The sequence below is a fragment of the Gekko japonicus genome, unplaced genomic scaffold (genome assembly GCF_001447785.1).
Source record: "Gekko japonicus isolate JY-2015 unplaced genomic scaffold, Gekko_japonicus_V1.1 scaffold738, whole genome shotgun sequence".
Lineage (NCBI taxonomy): Eukaryota > Metazoa > Chordata > Lepidosauria > Squamata > Gekkonidae > Gekko > Gekko japonicus.
In genome coordinates, this window is record NW_015173145.1 from 596,266 (window position 1) to 616,373 (window position 20,108).

The 20,108-nt window shown below is 48.1% G+C and overlaps 2 protein-coding genes across 2 annotated transcripts in view; both read right to left on the reverse strand.

Annotated features, from left to right (window-relative positions):
• Positions 1-200: 200 nt before the first annotated feature.
• SRA1 (steroid receptor RNA activator 1) lies at positions 201-10,019 on the reverse strand. The gene is made up of 5 exons (XM_015422320.1): positions 9,882-10,019; positions 9,591-9,776; positions 4,507-4,688; positions 1,082-1,190; positions 201-859 (listed from the first exon to the last, which is right to left on the reverse strand). The coding sequence occupies exons 1-5, from the start codon at positions 9,904-9,906 to the stop codon at positions 639-641; spliced, it is 723 nt and encodes a 240-aa protein (XP_015277806.1). The 5' UTR covers positions 9,907-10,019; the 3' UTR covers positions 201-638.
• A 6,725-nt stretch (positions 10,020-16,744) lies between these two features.
• Positions 16,745-20,108, reverse strand: part of APBB3 (amyloid beta (A4) precursor protein-binding, family B, member 3) — a 29,834-nt gene continuing 26,470 nt past the window's right edge. The window contains exon 14 of the mRNA XM_015422314.1: positions 16,745-18,538. Coding sequence (XP_015277800.1) covers positions 18,305-18,538 — 234 coding nt within the window. The 3' untranslated portion in view covers positions 16,745-18,304. The remainder of the gene's footprint in view (positions 18,539-20,108) is intronic.

Sequence of the window (20,108 nt, forward strand, 5' to 3'; positions counted from 1 at the left end):
GGGGGGGGAAAGGAAAAATGAGTCTGGGTCCAACCTTTTTTCTTAATGATTGGATCTTTTCAGTGTCCCTCAATTTCTACTTTGTACTGGGGGGGGGGGCTGAAAAGGGGGGAGTGTTTCCTTTCCAGGCTTCCACATCTTTAGGAGGAATATTTTTTCTTCAGATTCTAAAACATCAGTTTGTGAAGCAAAACAGAAGCAAGGCTTTTTCCTAATGAAGGCATAAAACATTTTACTTAAGATTTGTAAATGTCTGCTCCCCTCCCCTTTGTGGTAGACTCCACTGCTTGAATACATAGGTACACAAGTGCAGGGGATCACAAAGCTACCCTTTGTTCAGTGTCTACTGCCCAGCGGAGACATGGGAAGGGTGTAGGAATGTAGGATGTATGAGGAGCAGGAAGTGCTGAGAGGAGGCTACACCCATCCAGACTTTCTTCCAGTTTGCACAGGCTATTTGGGCTGGGCATTTTTTACCTCCATCACTGGCTTCAGAAGGCACTTCCTTTCCTTACTGAATGACCAATCAGACAGGTCAGCAGCAGGGAACATGTATCTGTCTGACTCTGGAGGGGATAACAGCAGCTTCTCAGCTTGAAAGGAAATGGTCCAGGTTGTTTCCGCGACAAGGCCCAGCGTTATATCGCTGGCAGAGTCCCTGGGCCCAGCCTTTGGTGTTCTGGCTCCAGCTGGGTTCCAACTTCTTGCTCCTCTAAGGCCAGATCCACTGTGGGTGATTTCCTTGTTTCTGCAATGAGCCTTTTGACTCCTACCATCCACTGGCTGACTTCATTAATATGGTCCACCATCAGTGAGCGATGAATCTCATCAGCTGCATCCCAGTGTTGACACTTAAGCTCTGAAAGAAACAAGAGCGCACCTCAGAACTTAAAAGGCAGTGGAAAAGGCATCCCGGTCACCTGCTCTTCTACAGGGAACGTGTGATGAGAAATACAGCTGTCTGCAATAGACCTATTGCGTGACCGTTCGGTTACAAAAGGGGTTCTGGTTTTCAAATTTTGTGACGAGAAGTGCCCAGAGGGAAAGGATGCTGTTGGCACATCCTGGTTGCACTGCTTACCTTCTGTTAGAATCCTCATTCCTCTTCTCACAGGAGCGGAGAGTCTCCCTTGTGTCCACATCTGCTCCAGCGTTACCAAGCGCTTGCTGATATCATCGCAAACCTGTTTCTGAAAACAGAAGTGCAGTTTTCTCAGGCAGGCGTCTTTCCTGTATGCTGTGTTTACGTCCTGTTCACCACTGCAAAGATACCACCTTGTTCTTCTCGTCAGAAGAAGGATAAAGTCAGATGCTCTCAGTGGCTCCTTCAGACATCACACCAAATCGTTTGGATCGCAAATGTACAACAGGCAAACAGTGGCTTAAAGCAGTGGTCCCCCGTGAGGTGCCCACCTGCTTCTTTGACAGAGCATCTTTTCCCCAGAGCAAAGAGCCAAGCCTGCCTTTCTTTCACCTCAGCTGTGTTTGCAGGAAGCGTGCATCAAGAAACAGGTTCCTCTCTCTTAGGCAGTGCTTGGATTGCCACCTTCCCAGTGTTCTGTGATTGGCCCCAGCACTCTGGCAGCCATTTTGAGACAGCACTCACTCCCCATCCTTGATACACTTGCCCTCTACTGTCTTCTATTCTCTGAGCGCTCAGCTTTATAAAGTCACACATCTCCAAAATACATAAAATTCCAAAGGCAGAATGATGTCTGAAGGGGCCAACATAAACTAATTGCCATCACATCAAGCTACCAATCTAAGGTTGCAAGTCCATTTCGAACCATAGTCCACAGCAGTGTTCCCTCTAAGCTGAGTTAGTGTGAGCTAGCTCACAGTTTTTGAGCCTCCAGCTCACCCATTTTTGTCTTAGCTCAGGAAGGATGGCTCCAGAGCAAACTAATTTATGCAGTAGCCTAATCGCTCACTCACAACTTTAATGCCAGCAGCTTGCGAAGTAGAATTTTTGCTCACAAGACTCTACAGCTTAGAGGGAACTTTGGTCCACAGTGTCTGATTTTGATTTGCCAGTTAACAGCAAATCATGGTTCAGTCGATTCAGATGTTCTCTAACCACAGTTATTCTTTAATTATAGTTCTCCGTGACGTCTGAACTGAGTTACCATTATGGTCTTGCACAACTGCAAGCAGTAGCCAATTTCTCCATATTAGAGGAGTCCTAATTGTGGCTCAGAGGTTAAGATGCTGAGCTGCAGACTGGAAGGTCAGTAGTTCGGCAGTTTGAGATCTGAATGTGCCACATGACGGAATGAGCTCCTGTCTTTGGCCCCAGCTCCTGCTAACCTAGCAGTCTGAAAGCAAGAAATTGCAAGTAGATAAATAGGTACCGCTTCGGCGGGAAGGTAGCAGCGTCCCATGCGTTTTGGCGTTTAGTCATGCCAGCCACATGACCATAGAAACGTCTTCAGACAGCGCTGGCGCTTTGGCTTGGAAGCAGAGATGAGCACCGCCCCCTAGAGTCGGATTCGACTAGCTTCAAGCAAGGGAAACCTTTTCCTTTTTAAATTGTATACAACACGAAGAATTAAGTTATTCCATTCAAGGAAATCTGTATTCCCCACCAAGGAAACCCCAATTCATTTTATGTGATATGCTAAATAATTCTATTTAGAAGCTGGTGGGATCTGAAATGTAGATTTTCAAAATAATGGAGCTTGGGGTGCAGAGAAAAGCACAGATGTGGGACTGAAAATTGTCCAGCACTGTTAATCTTTTGCAGAATAGTTTCCCACTTCTATGTATCTTTCTCCATCCCATTGACACTATTGTGTTTCTACTTTTTCCTGTGTTGTTTCACACTTGATTCTTTCACTTGCCCCTCTTTCTGTCTTGAGGCTTTCTGCCCTTCACCCTTACTCCACCCTAGTTCTCTAGCCTGCTTCCAGGTGTGCTAAAGGCAACGAAAGGACGGGGAGGATGGGACTGGCAGAGGTAGGCGTACGAGCCAAACTCCTACAAAGTCTGGGTAGCCACTGCAGCTTGGGCCTTGGCTGCATTTGTCATCATTATGGGCAAGTGCTCACTTGAAATTGGGGGCGTAGCCAGTGGTGGGGCTTTAGGGGCCGCACCCCCTATTGGATCATCAAAGCCCCCTAGCCAATCTTCCCCTTTCCTTTCCTTAATTTCAGCCACGCTGCTGATGCACCAGCCCAAAGCTGTTATCGGCATCACTGATTCCTTCCTGGCTTCCTTAAAGTTCCTTCCTCCTTGGATTGGCCGGCACAGCCTGTAAACTGTAGCTGTGCAGCTCCCGTCAAGGAGGACATAAATGTGACAGCCCGGTGGACTTCACAGTGCCCACTTTGGGCTGGATTCTGTCTTTGGTCTTTGACGTGGGCACAGAGAACAGCAAAACCATACGGTTGCATAGGTTTCCCTGGGATCCATGGAGTGGGGAGGCAGGAAGGTGATGGCACCCTGCCTCCGGCTCCCTCCCTCCTTGGGTTTGCCTCTGCTTTTCTCTCCTCCTTTCCCCTCAACCATTTCCCTCGGAGTTTGAGGCTTCTGAACTTCTCACAACTTCTAGCAGACTTGGCAACCGTTGATCTTGTTGGTCTGAACTGTGTGTGACTTGGATGGCAGCAGGAGCGGCTTGTGGGGGGGGGGAGTTGTGTGTTTGTGTGCTTCCCCACGAGTAAAAAAAAATGCCCCTAGAGCAGTGATGGTGGACCTTTTAGAGACCGAATGCCCAAACTGCGACCCAAAACCCACTTATTTATCGCAGAGTGCCAACACGGCAATTTAACCTGAATACTGAGGTTTGACTTTAGAAAAAAACAACTCATACATTAACTTTAGATGATCCAAACAAAGTAAGGAAGGAATCCCAAATGCTTTCATTGACTTAAAATCATTTCGCAGAGGATTCGACACTTTAATGATGGTCTGGGCCTGGCTGGGGCGATGGCACGTGTGCCCACAGAAAGGGCTCTGAGTGCCACCTCTGGCACCCGTGCCATAGGTTCGCCAACACTGCCCTAGAGCAAACAATTCCTGTCACAGCCCATTACTCTGTGTGGGTGTGAAAGCTGGACAATGAAGAAAGGTGACAGGAAGAAAATAGGTTCCTTTGAGATGTGGTGTCGGAGGAGAGTTTTACAGATCCTGTGGGCTGCCAAAAAGACTTAAGTGGGTCCTAGGCCAAATCAAGCCTGAACTCTTCCTAGAAGCCAAAATGGCTACACTGAGGCCATCATTCTTTGGTCACATTATGAAAAGACGAGTCACTGGAAAAGACAATCACGCTAGGAAAAGCTGAAGGCAGCAGGAAAAGAGGAAGGACCAACATGAGATGGACTGGCTCAATCAAGGGAGCCACGGCCTTCAGGCTGCAAGACCTGAGAATGGCTGCCAACAACAGGATGTTTTGGAGAACATTAATTCGTAGGGTCCCCATAAGTTGGATGTGACTTGCCGGCACTTACCGTACATATCAGTACACAGGAAAACAGACGTTCTGAAAGAGCCAATCACTCCTCTTACCCGTGCAGATTCCCTGCAGTGGTCCAAAGCCTCGTTCAATGGGGACAGAACATCCTCCACACCACACTCTTCTTCAGCCTCAAGGGCATTCGTCTTCAAAGGAGGGTCTGGCAAAGTAGAAGGGGGCAACCCTGCAGACTTTGGGGGAAATGCTGGCGGTGCAGGTGAGGAGAGAGCACTTTCTGGAACGAGAAGGGAAGAAGGGTGTAACCAAGACTGCTTGTTTCCAAAGTGAGGCGGGGGGACCACTCTTAATTTTGGCCTACTAAATGCACATTGTTTTTGAAGCACCCTGAAAAAGGATTAAGATGAACTAGATTTTTGTAGTATGGTGGGGATGAACACAGAGAGGTAGGGAGTTACAACTCTTAAAAAGCCTATTGAAGACAATGCTTCTACACACACACACCCAATCGAAAGGAGGGTGGGCTTTTTACGCAGAACGGTTTTTCTATTGTCCATCAGAATCAAGTCACATCCACAATATTGCTAACATTGCAATACCTACATTTACAACTGAGCAAACAATAGAGTCTGTTCTCTTGAAGAGTTTCAGGTGGGTAGCTGTGATAGTCTGTAGTACAAATATGAACAAATATGAGGCTGACCTCTACTGAATCCATAAAGTTCAGTATTGCCTGCTCAGACAGGCAGTGTCTAGAGGTCTTTCATGTCTTCTGCTACCCGGTCCTTTAACTGTAGATACTGGGGTTTGAACCTGGGACCTTCTGTATACCAATCAGATGCTCTGCCACTGAGCCATGGGCCCCTCCCCTAACAGAACATCTTGCCTGTGGAAAATTAAGATTCTACATGAGGTGGCAGAAAGCATTACAGTTGGATTTTCCTCCAAATACACTCTCAAGAAATGCGATATGATTAATAAATTGTGTGGAGAGGAGAGATTGGATTGATACCCCGCCCTTCACTACCCAAAGGTGTCTCAGAGTGGCTTACAAACTCCTTTCCCTCCCCACAACAGACACCCTGTGATGGAGGTGGGGCTGAGAGAGCTCTGACCAAGAACTGCTCTTCTTCAAGAACAGCTCTTATCAGAACTATGGCTTGCCCAAGGTCATCCAGCCAGGTGCAAGTGGAGGAGTGGGGAATCAAACCTGGTCCTCCCAGATTAGAGTCCGTGCACTTAACCACTACACCAAACTGTGGTGGGTCTATCAGTCTCCACTCAGGTACCGCACAGGTAAAAGTAACACTGACAATATGGTAATAGCACAGCAAAATTAGAATCCAGTATAGCAATGTGATGACTGATTTTTCAGGGTACCTGACAAAGTAAGGTTTGACTCATGAAGGACTGTACCCTGGAAAATTTTGTTGGTTTTTACGGTGCTATACTTGAATGTTGTTTCACACTCTTCTCGTAAATCTTTTTATTTCGTTATTTTACAGTATCATTGCATCGTTTAACACTTATTTATATACCTCCCTACAAGAAGATATATCCTTACATTTTCTAACAGTTATCATATTTAACAGAAATTAAAAAGAAAGAAATAACTCTTATTGTCCAATATTATTTTACATACACAATGCATTTACACATGTATTTTTAACTTGTCCCTCATGTCAGCTAACCTATCTCTCATCTATTTCACACTCTTGAAGGGCCTCTGTAAGAAACCATAAAAGGTACTGAAGTGCCAGAAGTCTGCTACTCAGTACCTTTTGCGGAGCATTCTAATACACCATCCAAGAATGTGTGCACACAGTCTCAGAGGGATGATTAGTGACTGATCTAGCCGCCAAATGGGCGATCTGAGACCAGGTCACTCATCTTTCCCAGCCTAAAGCTACTCCACAGAGTTGTTGTGGGGAGAAAATGGAGACACAGAGGAATCTCCCTAAGATCTTCTGGGGGAAGAGCTGGAAAACAATGAGACTCTCATTCCGATATATTCCGGTGGGTATCTGTGTTGGTCTGAAGCAGCAGAACAAAGTTTGAGTCCATTGGCACCTCTTAAGACCAATGTAACAAGCTTTCATGTGCATGCACACGTCATCAGATCTGAAAAAGTGTGCATGCACATGAAAGCTTATACATGGAATAAAATTTAATTGGTCTGATGGCGCTACTGGACTTAATCTCATTCTAAAATAGACTGAGGGAGATCGATTCCAGCACCTCCTTACATGCTGTCGGGAGTTGCACAAATGGCGACTTTAACCACACACACAGACTGACTCAGTCCTGAAGCTGTGGAGTCCGCAAGTTACCATTACAACTACCCGAGGGTCCACGGGAAGCACCACAGGGAACAAAGGTTGCCAGCTCCAGGTTGGGACATTCCTGGGGATTTGGAAGTGGAGACACTGGAGTTTAGGGAGTGACCTCAGTTAAGGTTGCCAGGTCCCCCCTGGAAACCAGCAGGGGATGGAGGGTGGGGTTGCCAGATCCAGGACAGGAGACTCCTGGAGATTTGGGGATGGAGCTTGGGGAGGACAGAGACCTCCCCAGGGTACAATGCCTGCCCTCCAGTTCTCCAGGGGAACTGATTCCTGTAGTCTGAAGATGAGCTATTATTCCAGTCCCACCTCGAGGCTGGCATCCCCAGCGGCTTTGTAATCCCATACATCAGTGATGGCGAACCTTTTAGAGACCGAGTGCCCAAACTGCGACCCAAAACCCACTTATTTATCGCAAATTGCCAACACGGCAATTAAACCTGAATACTGAGGTTCTACTTTAGAAAAAAAAACAACTACATTAACTTAAGATGATCCAAACAAAGTAAGGAAAGCAATCCCAAATGCTTTCATTGACTTTAAATTATTTGGCAGAGAATTCGACCCTTTAATGATGGTCTGGGCCTGGCTGGGGCGATGGCACGCGTGCCCACAGAGAGGGCTCTGAGTGCCGCCTCTGGCACCTGTGCCATAGGTTCGCCACGACTGCCATACATCATCCATCCCTTCCCGAAGCTGCCACATTTCTCCAGGGGAACCTAACGGCCGTTGTCCAAAGATGCTGTTGTGACCCGTGTTCCCGCTAAGCCAAGTCAGTGTGAGCTAGCTCTACGTTCTTTAGCCTCCAGCTCACACATTTTCCCTCTCCGCTCAGGAAGGGAGGGCTCCAGAACAAACTAACTGATTCAGCCGCCAAATCGTTGGCTCACAACTTTAATGCCCGGAGCTCACAAAGGAGAATCTTTGCTCTCAGGACTCCGCAACTCAGAGGGAACATTGGCTGTAACGCTGGGAGAAGGCCAGGCCCCACCTGGTACTCAACAAGCACACAGGGAACACGGCGAAGTTAGATAAACACAGAAAACACCGTGTTGAGATAATACAATATCCACATGTACTTCTAGCTAAATATATTTGCTTCTTATACACCACATCAACTCTAGTGTATTGTAAACACTTTCAAACAACAACATCACATTTCAAACACTTTCAAACTAAGTTCTATAACATGAAGAGCCCAACTGTCTTCTTCCTGATGGAGGATGAATACCAATGTACAGTTATTCGTTACCGAACAATGCAGCAGCCTATTGTACATTTCCCAAGTGAAATGTGAGGACGTCGTTTGAAAGTGTTTACAATAAGAGTTGAACAGAAGACGATGGCAGTTAAAGAAATGTGACCTATGAGATAGAATATATGAAAAAGGGTAGTTAAAATAATAATTACATATTAAACTTTGTTTTAGGAGGAAGGGTTAGACAAGAAAAGAAACTAGGTAGGGGTGGGATCACTGCGAAGCCTGGAGAAAGGGAGGGAGGGAGGGGAAAGGGCTATATAATAGAAATGAGGAAATGTCATAATACTGGACATGTTGTGACCCGACAATAAAATGTTTTTTAAAAAAGTGTTTACAATCCACTAGAGTTGATGTGGTGTATAAAAAAGCAAATCTATTTAGCTATCAGCACATGTGAATATCGCGTTTATTATTTCAACACGGTGTTTTCTGTGTTTACCCACCTGGAAATTGGCGACTCTAATAAGGAATCCGGAGCAATGTTCCCTCTGAGCTGTGGAGTCTTGTGAGCAAATGTTCTACTTTGTGAGCCACTGGCCTTGAAGTTACGAGCGAGCGATTTGGCTCCTGCATAAATCAGTTTGCTCTGGCGCCATCCCTTCCTGAGCCAAGACAAAAATGTGTGAGCCGGAGGCTAAAAAACGGTGAGCGAGCTCACACTTACTCAGCTTAAAGGGAACACTGATCATAAGCAACGCTCCCTCTAAGCTGTGGAGTCTGGTGAGCAAAAATCCCACTTTGTGAGCTACTGGCGTTGAAGTTACGAGCGAGCAATTTGGCAACTGCATTAAATCAGTTTGCTCTGGCGCCCTCCTTCCTGAGCTAAGAGAAAAATGTGTGAGCCGGAAGCTAAAAAACTGTGAGCTAGCTCACACTTACTCAGCTTAGAGGGAACACTGGTCATAAGCAACGCTCCCTCTAAGCTGTGGAGTCCGGTGAGCAAAAATCCCACTTTGTGAGCTACTGGCGTTGAAGCTGTGAGCCAGCGATTTGGCTCCTGCATAAATCAGTTTGCTCTGGAGCCCTCCTCCCTGAGCGAAGACAAAAATCTGTGAGCCAGAGGCTAAAAAACTGTGAGCTGGCTCACACTCGCTCAGCTTGGAGGGAACACTGATCCGGAGGGGGTCGTCCCGTGGGTGGGTGGGACACTGCATGTGCATATGTGTGTAGTGGTTTTGGCATTTACTTGAGATATTTTAATACACCGAAGGTGGGTTACTTGCATTAAAAGACAGCACAGAAAAACCAGTATATTAAATAAATGTAAAGAACCCAGGCCAAGCACAGATCATTCACCATCAACTAATTTAGCCCTCCAAAAGTAAAAAATAAATACACTGCTGCGAGAAAAGGCCCTGAGCATTACTGTGCTGACATAATCAGGAAGGCTATTATTCCTCATGGTAGAAACCACTGCAGAAAAAGCTCTGGCGCATGTGGAATATATTCTACTCTGTTTACATGATGTAACTGAAAGTAGATCTTTTATCTGCAGACCAGAGCTGCTACCCAGGAGTAAAGTGGTCTTGCAGATATGTGGATCCTGTGTCATTAATACTTTATTACATTGAACTGCGACCTGGCCCGTGAGGCGGAGGCGAAGGCGGCGGCGGCGGCGGCCTCGCCTCGTCCCCTGCCGCGGCCGCGCGTCGAGTCAGCGGCCCCCGCTTGGCCCCGGCCGCCTTCGGATCCGCCGCCGCCGCCCGTTGCCGCTGCAGCCCGTAGGAAAACTGAGGCGGGTCGTTCCATCCGCGCTCCGGGTTGCCTGCAGGGAGACAAGAGGGAGAAGAGCCCGTCGCCGTCGTCAGCCCGGCCCGCCGAGGGGAACCGCGGCCTCCGTCTCTCGCCCGGCCTCCCCTCAGTCGCTTACCCGGCTTGACGTAGAGCTCCGCCATGATGGCCGCCGCCGCCGCTCGCAGGCCTCGGCCCCGCGATGACGTGACGAGCGTGCCGCTGTCCTGAGGGACGCCACCGGGCCACTCGCTCCCCCGCGCCCCGGTGGCTTCCTGCAGGGGGCGCCCGCCGCCCGGCCCTGCTGCAGGACGGGCTTATTCGGAGGTAAGAGCCCCGCAAGGAGGGCCGGCGTGGGGCGAGGGGGGGGTTGTGTGTGGAAATAGCCCGGTGAAGATAGACCAAGGCGGGCAGCAGCCGTGTTGGGTCTGAAGCAGTACAACACAGGTCAAGAAGACCCTGATGCTGGGAAAGACAGAAGGTCAAAGAAGACGGGGGCGGCAAAGGATGAGATGGTCAGACAGTGTCACAGATGCAATGAACATGGAATTGAGCCAACTTCAGAGGATGGCGGAAGACAGGAGGGCCTGGCCGGATCTGGTCCATGGGGCCGCGAAGAGTCGGACTCGACTGTGCGACTGAACAACGACAACAAAACAGGTCAAAGTCTCCCTTGCTCGAAAGCCAACTCTAGGGTTGCGGCGCTCCTCTCCGTTTCCAAGCCGAAGAGCCAGCGCTGTCCGAAGACGTTTCCGTGGTCATGTGGCCGGCATGACTAGACACCAAGGCGCACGGAACGCTGTTCCCTTCCCACCGAAGTGGTCCCTATTTATCTACTTGCAATGTCTCGCTTTCCAACTGCTAGGTTGGCAGGAGCTGGAACTAGAGACGGGAGCTCACTCCGTCACGCGGCACACTCAGGTCTTGAACTGCTGAGCTATTTCCCAACATCAGGGTCTTCTCCAGGGAGTGCTCCCTTCTCATTGGGTGGCCAAAGTATTTGAGCTTCAGTTTCAGTATCTGGCCTTCCAGGGAACAGTCAGGGTTGATTTCTTTTAGGATCGACTGATTTGATCTTTTTGCAGTCCAAGGGACTCTCAAGAGTCTTCTCCAGCACCATAGTTCAAAAGAATCTATTCTTCAGCGCTCGGCCTTCCTTATAGCCCAACTCTTGCAGCCATACATGACTACTGGGAATACCATCGCTTTGACCATGCGGACTTTTGTTGGTAGGGTGATGTCTCTACTTTTTATCATGCCGTTTAGGTTCGCCATCGCTTTCCTCCCAAGGAGCAGGCGTCTTTTAATTTCATGGCTGCTGTCACAGTCTGCGGTGATCTGGGATCCCAGGAAGGTGAAGTCTGTCACTACTTCGACGACTTCCCCTTCTATTTGCCAAGGAGTGACAGACTTCCAAATAACTCTCTCCAAGAACATAAGAGCTCAGAAAATTTCCTCTCGCTCACAACCACAGTTAAGCTTGCTGTGTCTTATTAACTCTCCTTCCGTTCATTAGACGTGCTGGGCTGAATCTGGCCGGTTGTCTACGCACTCCAGCGGCCTGCCATGTGCACTGGCCAACCAGTTACCCTGGAGGACCAACAATAACCCAAGGCCTCGATTTGCTTCCTCACCATGGTGTTTAGACACTTCTTGTCTCTGGACATGGCGTTTCAGTGACACTACCCCTATTTGCCCTGACCTGGATAGCGTGGGCTAGCCCGATCTCATCAGAGCTCAGAAGCTAAGCAGGGTCGGCCCTGGTTAGTACTTGGATGGGAGACCACCAAGGAAGTTCAGTGTTGTGGCACAGAGGCAGGCAGTGGCAAACCACCTCTGTACGCATCTTGCCCTGATAACCCTACGAGGTCGCGATAAGTTGGCTGCAACTTGTCAAAACTTTCCACCCCCCACCAATGTTCCCTCTAAGCTGTGGAGTCTTGTGAGCAGAAATTCTACTTTGTGAGCTGCTGGCATTAAAGTTGTGAGCGAGTGAGCGATTTGGCTCCTGCATAAATTAGTCTGCTCTGGAGCCCTCCTTTCCTCAGCGAAGACAAAAATGTGTGAGCCGGAGGCTAAAGAACTGTGAGCTAGCTCACACTAACTCAGCTTAGAGGGAACACTGCCCCCCACCCCCCCACTTGGTCCAGTCAGGCAGTTCCTGGGGGCTAGATTCACTTGAGACTCTTCTGCCAGGCTCGACAAATCCACAGCACCCTCAGACTTCATTGTAGCGCCTAGTTTTCTTCGACGTTTATTGTAAGTGTCTCTCAGTGATTCTCAGCAGAAGTACAAAGCTTATTTCGAACAAATTTTGAGACCAGTGGCATCTTTAAGACCAACGAAGTTTTATTCAGAGTGTAAGCTTCTGTGTGCAAAGCACACTTCTTCAGACAAATGGAACAAAATCTTCAGACAAATGGAACAAAAGACCAACAAAGCTTTATTCCAAGTGTAAGCTTTTGTGTGCAAAGCACACTTCTTCAGACAAATGGAACAAAAAAGAGGGTGGGGGGCAGCTGTTAGGAGTGGCCATGCCACCCTCTTGTTCCCTGTAAATAACCCTTGAGGAGATTTTGTTCCATTTGTCTGAAGAAGAGTGCTTTGCACACAAAAGCTTACACTTGGAATAAAACTGTGGGTCTTAAAGGTGCCGCTGGACTCCAAATTGTTCTGCTGCTTCAGACCAACACAGCTACCGACCTGAAAGCTTATTTAAGTGAGGGATAAAGGTTAGCATCTTGTTGTGATGACAACCACAGCTACACTGCAACATTTTGTTGTAGCTATTTAAAAAGACCCAAAAAACCCCCACCCATGAAGAGTCTAGGATTAGCTTTTGTGGTAACCAGAATGAGCAAGTAGGGTCATTAAAATATAAACCCATGCAGGCTGAACAATAAATCCATCTCCTAAATTTTCGAGGTGGCTCCCGAAGCTGAAGGAAATTTGTCAGTGCCTTCTTGTCAGGACCCACAGCTAAACAACGAAGTACACGCTTTCAGGAAGGTTTTACTTTTATTGAAAAGCCATAGATGCGATAACAGGAACACTGTTAGGAATGGCGGGCTACCTGTGCGCATAATAGGATATAAGGCATTCATATGCGCCCCCCCCCAAGCAATAACCAATTAGGTGGGCTCCTGCACACGGGAGACTGCTAGACTCTCTAACAGTAGCGAAGCTGGGAACAAAGAAACTCCCACGGACGATAGACACCACAATCTCCTCCAGTACAACATCAAAGATAAGCGTTGCAGCTCTGAAGCAATTAAGCACATGGGAGGGAATGCAAAGCAATTAGAAAACATCTTCACACTCATGGCAGCGTAGCTGACACTCCTCTTCTGTGGTCTTGCTGTCAGATTCCCCCTTGTGAGGATTTTCTCCCCACCCTAGACAGTTACACCCTTCAAAGGCCATAGACTTAAAAGGATGTAACACCTTAGAGCTGCACTGCATTTATAGAACTGTGCTCCCAAAGAAACAAAGCTTGTATACGTAGCTGTGTTGGAGCAGTTCATGCTGCATGCATGGCTTTATAATCACATACGAATGTGCAGTTCTGCACTTTCGATTACCCAAAAAAAAATTCCTGATACTTACAATGGAAGGTTTTGCCTCCACTTGAAGGACTGCCCAAACGCACCCTTGCATGGGAGCATCTTTATTTAGGTGGCATACATCCCCTCCACCTTTTATCCTGTCGACAATTCTGTGAAATAGTTTAAACCAGGGGTCCCCAACCTTTTTGAGACAGCAGGCACTTTTGGAATTCTGACGCGGCCTGATGGGCACAGCCACAGAATGGATACCACAGGGACCACTTTGGGGACTCCTGGTTTAAACTAATAGCTCTGTCATGGTAAAGGTAAAGGTCTCCCTTGCTCGAAAGCCAGTCGAATCCGACTCTAGGGTTGCGGTGCTCATCTCCGTTTCAAAGCCGAAGAGCCAGCGCTGTCCGAAGACGTTTCCGTGGTCATGTGGCCGGCATGACTAAACGCCGAGGCGCACGGAATGCTGTTACCTTCCCACCGAAGTGGTCCCTATTTATCTACTTGCAATTTTATTTATTTATTTTTTATTTATTTATTAGATTTATATCCCGCCCTCCCCCGTAGGGCTCAGGGCGGCTTATATAGTAAAAGATCTTACCATAGTAAAACATCAATTTAAATTACATTTAAAACAAGTTATACAGTTTAAAAACAATAAATACAATACATTAAAGTGCTCAACAATCTCAGCGCCGGAGCCTCGGGAGATGTCAACCGCATCCACTTCCAACACCCTGGTAGGCATTCCATGTCCTTAATATTGGGTGTCAATTCCGGTGTTTCTTCATTACATCCCAGGGCCCGTCCCCCCCCCCAATGATGGTAATAGCAGGGGGGTGGCCCCTAATCGAAAGCCTGGTGGAAGAGCTCCGTCTTGCAGGCCCTGTGGAACTGTACCAGATCCCGCAGGGCCCTGATCTCCTCCGGGAGCTCGTTCCACCAGGTGGGGGCCGCCACCGATAAAGCCCTAGCCCTCGTGACGGCCATTTCTTGCTTTCGAACTGCTAGGTTGGCAGGAGCTGGAACCAGAGATGGGAGCTCACTCCGTCATGCGGCACCCGGGTCTCGAACTGCTGAACTACCGACCTTCCACAGCCTGCAGTTCAGCGTCTTAACCACTTGAGCCACCGCAGCTCTGTCATGGTACCTCTCTTTTATTTTGTGTGGTTAGGTATGATGTGGTTTTAAATTTCTTGCTGTTTCTTTCACTCAATGTAGGCAATGCTGCCACCAGGAATTTAATTCCAGTCTCTAACTAACCTTTCCCACGGTATTGTGCCCAAGCTCTAAGGTTCCTTCATTGAATATGGGGTTCTGAGGATAAGACTCTGGGCTAACAATAAACAAAATAAAACTTTACTGGTAAAAGGAAACGTATTGGTTACAAGATATTTTGTCAAGTTGCTCCATAAAATCCTTCCCCCTTTTACTCAGGTCTCCGTCAGCTTTTCCCCTCACACTCTTAAAATACTCTGACTATATTAGATTCTTCCCAATATGCCCCCTCAAGTATATTTTCTTCCTCCTTTAGAATCTTAATGTCTTCCACAGCACTTCTATAGGATTCTCATGAGAAGACGGCTTCTCAGACTCTGTGTAGATTGACCACAACTGACAGCTGCTGACTTCAGACTTCAAACTCTCTCCACACGCACGCACGCACGCATGCACGCACACCCTTCCTGGCTCCGCCCACACACTCTCAGTCATCCACCAATCATCTCACTCACTCATCTCCCTCTTTCACCCCCTTGTACTTCTGACATTTACCAACCATTTTAAAGAAACACACACATAAAACTTGAAATCATTACAAGCTCCAATCCCCTTCACAGCTGAGAAGGACTCACATCTCCTCAATCCAAGACTAGCAGAATATGTACTACTTCATTTTTGTCACTGGAACTTAGGTAAAGGTTCCCTTGCTCGAAAGCCAGTTGAGTCCGACTCTAGGGTTGCGGTGCTCATCTCCGTTTCAAAGCCGAAGAGCCAGCACTGTCCAAAGACGTTCCCGTGGTCATGTGGCTGGCATGACTAAACACCAAGGCGCACGGAATGCTGTTCCCTTCCCCCCGACGGGGTACCTATTTATCTACTTGCAATGTCTTGCTTTCGAACTGCTAGGTTGGCAGGAGCTGGAACTAGAGACGGGAGCTCACTCCGTCATGCGGCACCCCTGGGTCTCGAACTGCTGAACTACCGATCTTCCACAGCCTGCAGTTCAGCGTCTTAACCACTTGAGCCACCACAGCTCCTGGAACTTACTTCCAAGTAAATCTCCCTTAAGATTGGCCTGCAGTTCTTAGCCAGTCACAAAGGGTATCATTTATGTTGCGGGGCATTTCAGTTCCACACTCTTACTTTAGTCTTTTGGGTTTATCTTTTGATGGCTTTGTATGGCTCTTTAGCTTGGAGAAACGACGACTGAGGGGTGACATGATCGAGGTTTATAAGATTATGCATGGGAAAGAGCAGGTAGAGAAAGAGGTACTGTTCTCCCTTTCTCACAATAGAAGAACTCATGGGCACTCCATGAAATTGCTGAGCGGTCGGGTTAGAACGGATAAAAGAAAGTACTTCTTCACCCAAAGAGTGATTAACACTTGGAATTCACTGCCACAGGAAGTGGTGGTGGCTACAAGCATGGACAGCTTCAAGAGGGAATTAGATAAGCATATGGAGCAGAGGTCCATCAGTGGCTATTAGCCATAAGGTATAGATAGGGACTCTGGGGCAAGTGATGCTCTGTCATCTTGGTGCTGGGGGGGGGGGTCAACAGTGGGAGGGCTTCTAATGTCCTGGCCCCACTGGTGGACCTCCTGATGGCACTGGTATTTCTGGCCACTGTGTGACACAGAGTGTTGGACTGGATGGGCCTTTGGCCTGATCCAACATTGGCATCTCTTATGTTTTTATGTTCCATGAAGCTGCCTTAATCAGACCCTCAGTCCATCAAGGTCAATATTGTCTATTCAGACTGGCAACAGTTCTCCAGAGTCTCTGGCAGAGGTCTTTCACACCACTCGCTACCCAGTCCTTTACACTGGAGATGCCAGGGATTGAACCTGAAACCTTCTGCATGTGAAGCAAGGGCTCTTCCGCCGAGCCACAGGCCCTCCCCTATTGTACACTAAGGACAAGTCAATTCATGCAGTGGCCTCCTCACCAGCTCAACCCAACATCAGTAAAAAAAAAAAAAAAATCTGGAAACAGGAACGAAACATAACACAAGACTACCTTCTTCCACAGTAGTAGTTTATTTGCACAAATGATCAGATATAAAGTATCACTGAGGTAGACTTGAGTCTATTGTAACCAGGGATTACATTATAAACAAAAAGGAGATGAGTAATATCCAGGCCCAGAATGGAAAAGAAGGAAACTTGTGTTTTGGAAACCTACATCCTCCTTCCACCAGCCTCAACCACCTGCTTCTAGACACAGATAAAATAATGCCAAGGAGTATCGTTTTCACAGAAGTCGGCAAAACGGGCTCTCATCTTTATACGTGTTTTCTTAAACATCTGCTGAAAGCTCTGCGTTTTTCTATTCACTACTCTCACGTATAAGTCACTCTTGCGCACTTGTTTGTTGGAACTGATCACCGCCGTGGGACCATACAGTAGTAATCTTATTGAATGGGTTTGTTCCCTATCCGAGCACCAGGCTAGCATGCTGGTGTTATAAGGACAGTCATGTGTGCTGGCGCCATACGCACATACTGCTTCCTTACGGACGTTTTGCTAGTGAGCACTTAGCACTGTCTGCGTGCACCATTTGGTAACTCTACGCCCGGGGATGGCAACCTTTTTGGCCTGAGCACCCCCCAAAAAAAAAAATGCACTGTCTACCTGTGAAGATGATGAGGCACCAGCAAGCAAAGGGAATGCTGGAAGGTTTCGAAGTCATACTTAGCCAGGCATGCTGGAAGCAAGCTGAGCCCCAGCAGTTCTCACAGCGGCTCAGGCTCACCTCTGACCTGGCCGGCAGCTGCCCATAAAGCCATAGCCATAAGTCATGCCCATCTCCTTCTCCCACACCACCGGCCCCAACAGTACTGTCAGCACCTCGGGCGGAGCGTCATCCCCGCATGCACAGCAGAACAGTCCGACAGGCCACCTCCTACCCTAGTCCGGGCTCTGTCATGGCTACCGAAGGTCTGTGTTTCTCGGTAGCAGGGAGGTGGTCACTGCAGCACTGTTTGTTAGTGACAGACGTCCCAAAGTGGAAAAGATTGGCACAGATTCTGCCAGAGAAGCAGGGCCGCAGACCTCTGCTGTTCTCAGCTACGCTGGGAGGGACCAGTAATGTGGTGAAATAGACGGGGCGGTGTCTGTTTCAGTGCGTGCATTCATCGAGAGTAGATTGTTTGCCGCTTGTCAGAGGGAATGCTGCCCTGTATCCGTGTCTGACAAACCAGGAGGCCTGCAAGCATATCTCGGCTGCCTCAAACTCTCTATGACGTCTGCTCCATGAACTGCTTGGAGTCGCCTCCTTCTACTGGGGGCCGCATTCAGGTTTCATATATCAGGCATTCATGCTACAACCGGGAAAGGAAAGAGGGGAGGTGCCCACAGCTTTTACTGCATAAAATCAAGAAGCTGGCATGCCTGCTGTGCCCTGCCCCACAGAACCCCCTTGGGCAGCAGGAGCAAACTCTAAAGCCTGTGTGTGATGCGTTGGGTACTCCACAGGCCAAGAGAGAACATTCTCACAACCTTCACATGCTGCATCGTTACTACTCCCCAAAGCAACCTTGACACCTCCCGATAGCCTCTAGATAGCAAAGGACTCGGAAACGATGCACAGGAAATCCTGAATTAACCAGGACCCTCTCTCAGGGGATATGGTCTGGCTGCTTGGATCAGCCGGGTCTTTTAGCTTTAGTGAAAGAACCAATAGAGAGGATTATGCTAATTACATTCAGAGCCTGGGCATCAGCAAGAAGGCTGCTGTTCTTTGCCATCGGGGGGCCTGCTGTCTCCTCCACGCCACGTCTTTCATCTTAAGGGGTGTGCAGCATGAACGGCTTCTGGCGGAATGCTTCAAAGAAAGAGAAGACCCCCCTCTTGTGGGTAGTGGTGGCGTTGCCGTTTTTCTGTAGGGGGTGCCCCACGGCAGGAAATGGGCACCCTGGTGAGTCTACTGACACTGTTCTTTTCATCTTCAGGATGGAACGGGAACCACTTTTCGGTCTCATCCGCGACGTGGAGGCGACTAAGCATTTCTGATACTGGACCTTCCAAAGAAACAAGTTGGTAGAGCGTGATGAATCTGCAGTAGTAGAACTATACATTTGGACATTTAACTTTAAAAAAAAAAAAACCCAACCCCGAACGTGCTCCATTCTTTAATATCGTTAATATCACAATGACAAAAAATGTATTAATGTTCACTTTGTTATCTGACGGGGGCTGGGAGAGTGGGGTCAGCAAGTTATATGAAAGCAGTACAGGCCTTGTCTAACCAGCAGAGGTATAATGATCGCCAGGGCTCTTTTTGTAGAAAAAGTCCAACAGAAACTCATTAGCATAATCGACCACACCCAACAGCAGAAACTCATAAGCATATTAGGCCACACCCCTGACAACACAGCTCATTAGTCTATTAGGCCGTACCCCCATGTTACCAGAAGTGTGGTCATCCAGCCACACCCACCTTTTGCTTCTTATTCTGTTTACCCTGTTTGTTGACAAAACCCAGGGCTGTTCTTGTAGCAGGAACTCCTTTGCATGTTAGGCCACACACCCCTAATGTAGCCAATCCGAATGAGTTTCTGCTGTTGGGTGTGGCCTGTTATGCTAATGAGTTCCTGCTGGGCGTGGCCAACTTGGGAGCCAGCCGGAACTCCGTTCCTGCCCAAAAAGAGCCCTCATGATCGCACAGCTGAAAAGAATTATGCTTAGAGGCTTCAGTGCATGGCATTTCTGCCCATGATTGCACTGTCTCGGTGGCTTCATTGGGCCTTTTGGATTCCATATAGGGGATGTTGTCAACCCTGGATTTGGAAATATCTAGAGATTTGAGGGTGGAGCCTGGGAGAGTGGGGTTTAGGGAGGGGAGGGACGTCAGTAGGGTATAATCCCATGCAGTCCACCTTCTAAAGGAGAGGTGGAGTAAGTGTTTTGAATGAATAAATAACGAACACATTATTTATGTAGTCCCGAGGTCAGTTGTAATTCCAGATCTCCAACCCCCACCTGGAGGTTGGCAACACTCTATGAGTATGAGAGGCAGTGGCTCCATTTTCCTTTTCCCGTGCAATTACTTGTTCTGCCTGCTTTTAAGATTGCCTGCTTCTTGGGCTGTGTAACGGTACCTGCTTCTCTGAGTTACCAAGTGCACGTCTCTGTGTCCATTCGGCTGTGCTGCTTTCGCCTTCTGATTCGAAATGTCTGCTCTGCCTTTCTGTCTGTCAAGGAAGGGCCATGGCTTTTCAGTAGTGAGACTACCTGATTTGCATGCAGAGTTCAATCCTTGCCCTCTTCAGTTAAAAGGATCGGGTAGCAGGTGATGTACAAGCAGGCCCGTAGCCAGGATTTTTTTTTATTAGGGGGGGCATTTAATTTTTTTACAGTTTACAATTACAGTTAAATTAATCTGAAAGCCCGTCCTTAAAGGGAGAGGCTCCGAGCCTGTTTCTAGCCCTTCCTTTCAAAGGACAGAGCAGAGAGCGCATCAGTTCCTAAGGAAAAAAACAGCCCATAGGACATTTAATTGCCTTCAAAAGGCATTTAAATGCCTTCCGAGGGCAATTAAAAGTTCTCTGAGCTGTCTTTTCCCACTTCCCCTGATGCTCCCCCCCCCAT

Bases quoted from the DNA above. Each gene is read 5' to 3' on its own strand.
- SRA1 (XM_015422320.1), bottom strand. From the start codon at position 9,906: ATGGCGGAGCTCTACGTCAAGCCGG. The intron at 4,689-9,590 runs GTCGCAGTTCAA...TTCTCGTTCCAG, and splicing joins GCCTCCGCCTCACGGGCCAG to AAAGTGCTCTCTCCTCACCT. The intron at 1,191-4,506 runs GTAAGAGGAGTG...TTCTGTTTTCAG, and splicing joins ACTGCAGGGAATCTGCACGG to AAACAGGTTTGCGATGATAT.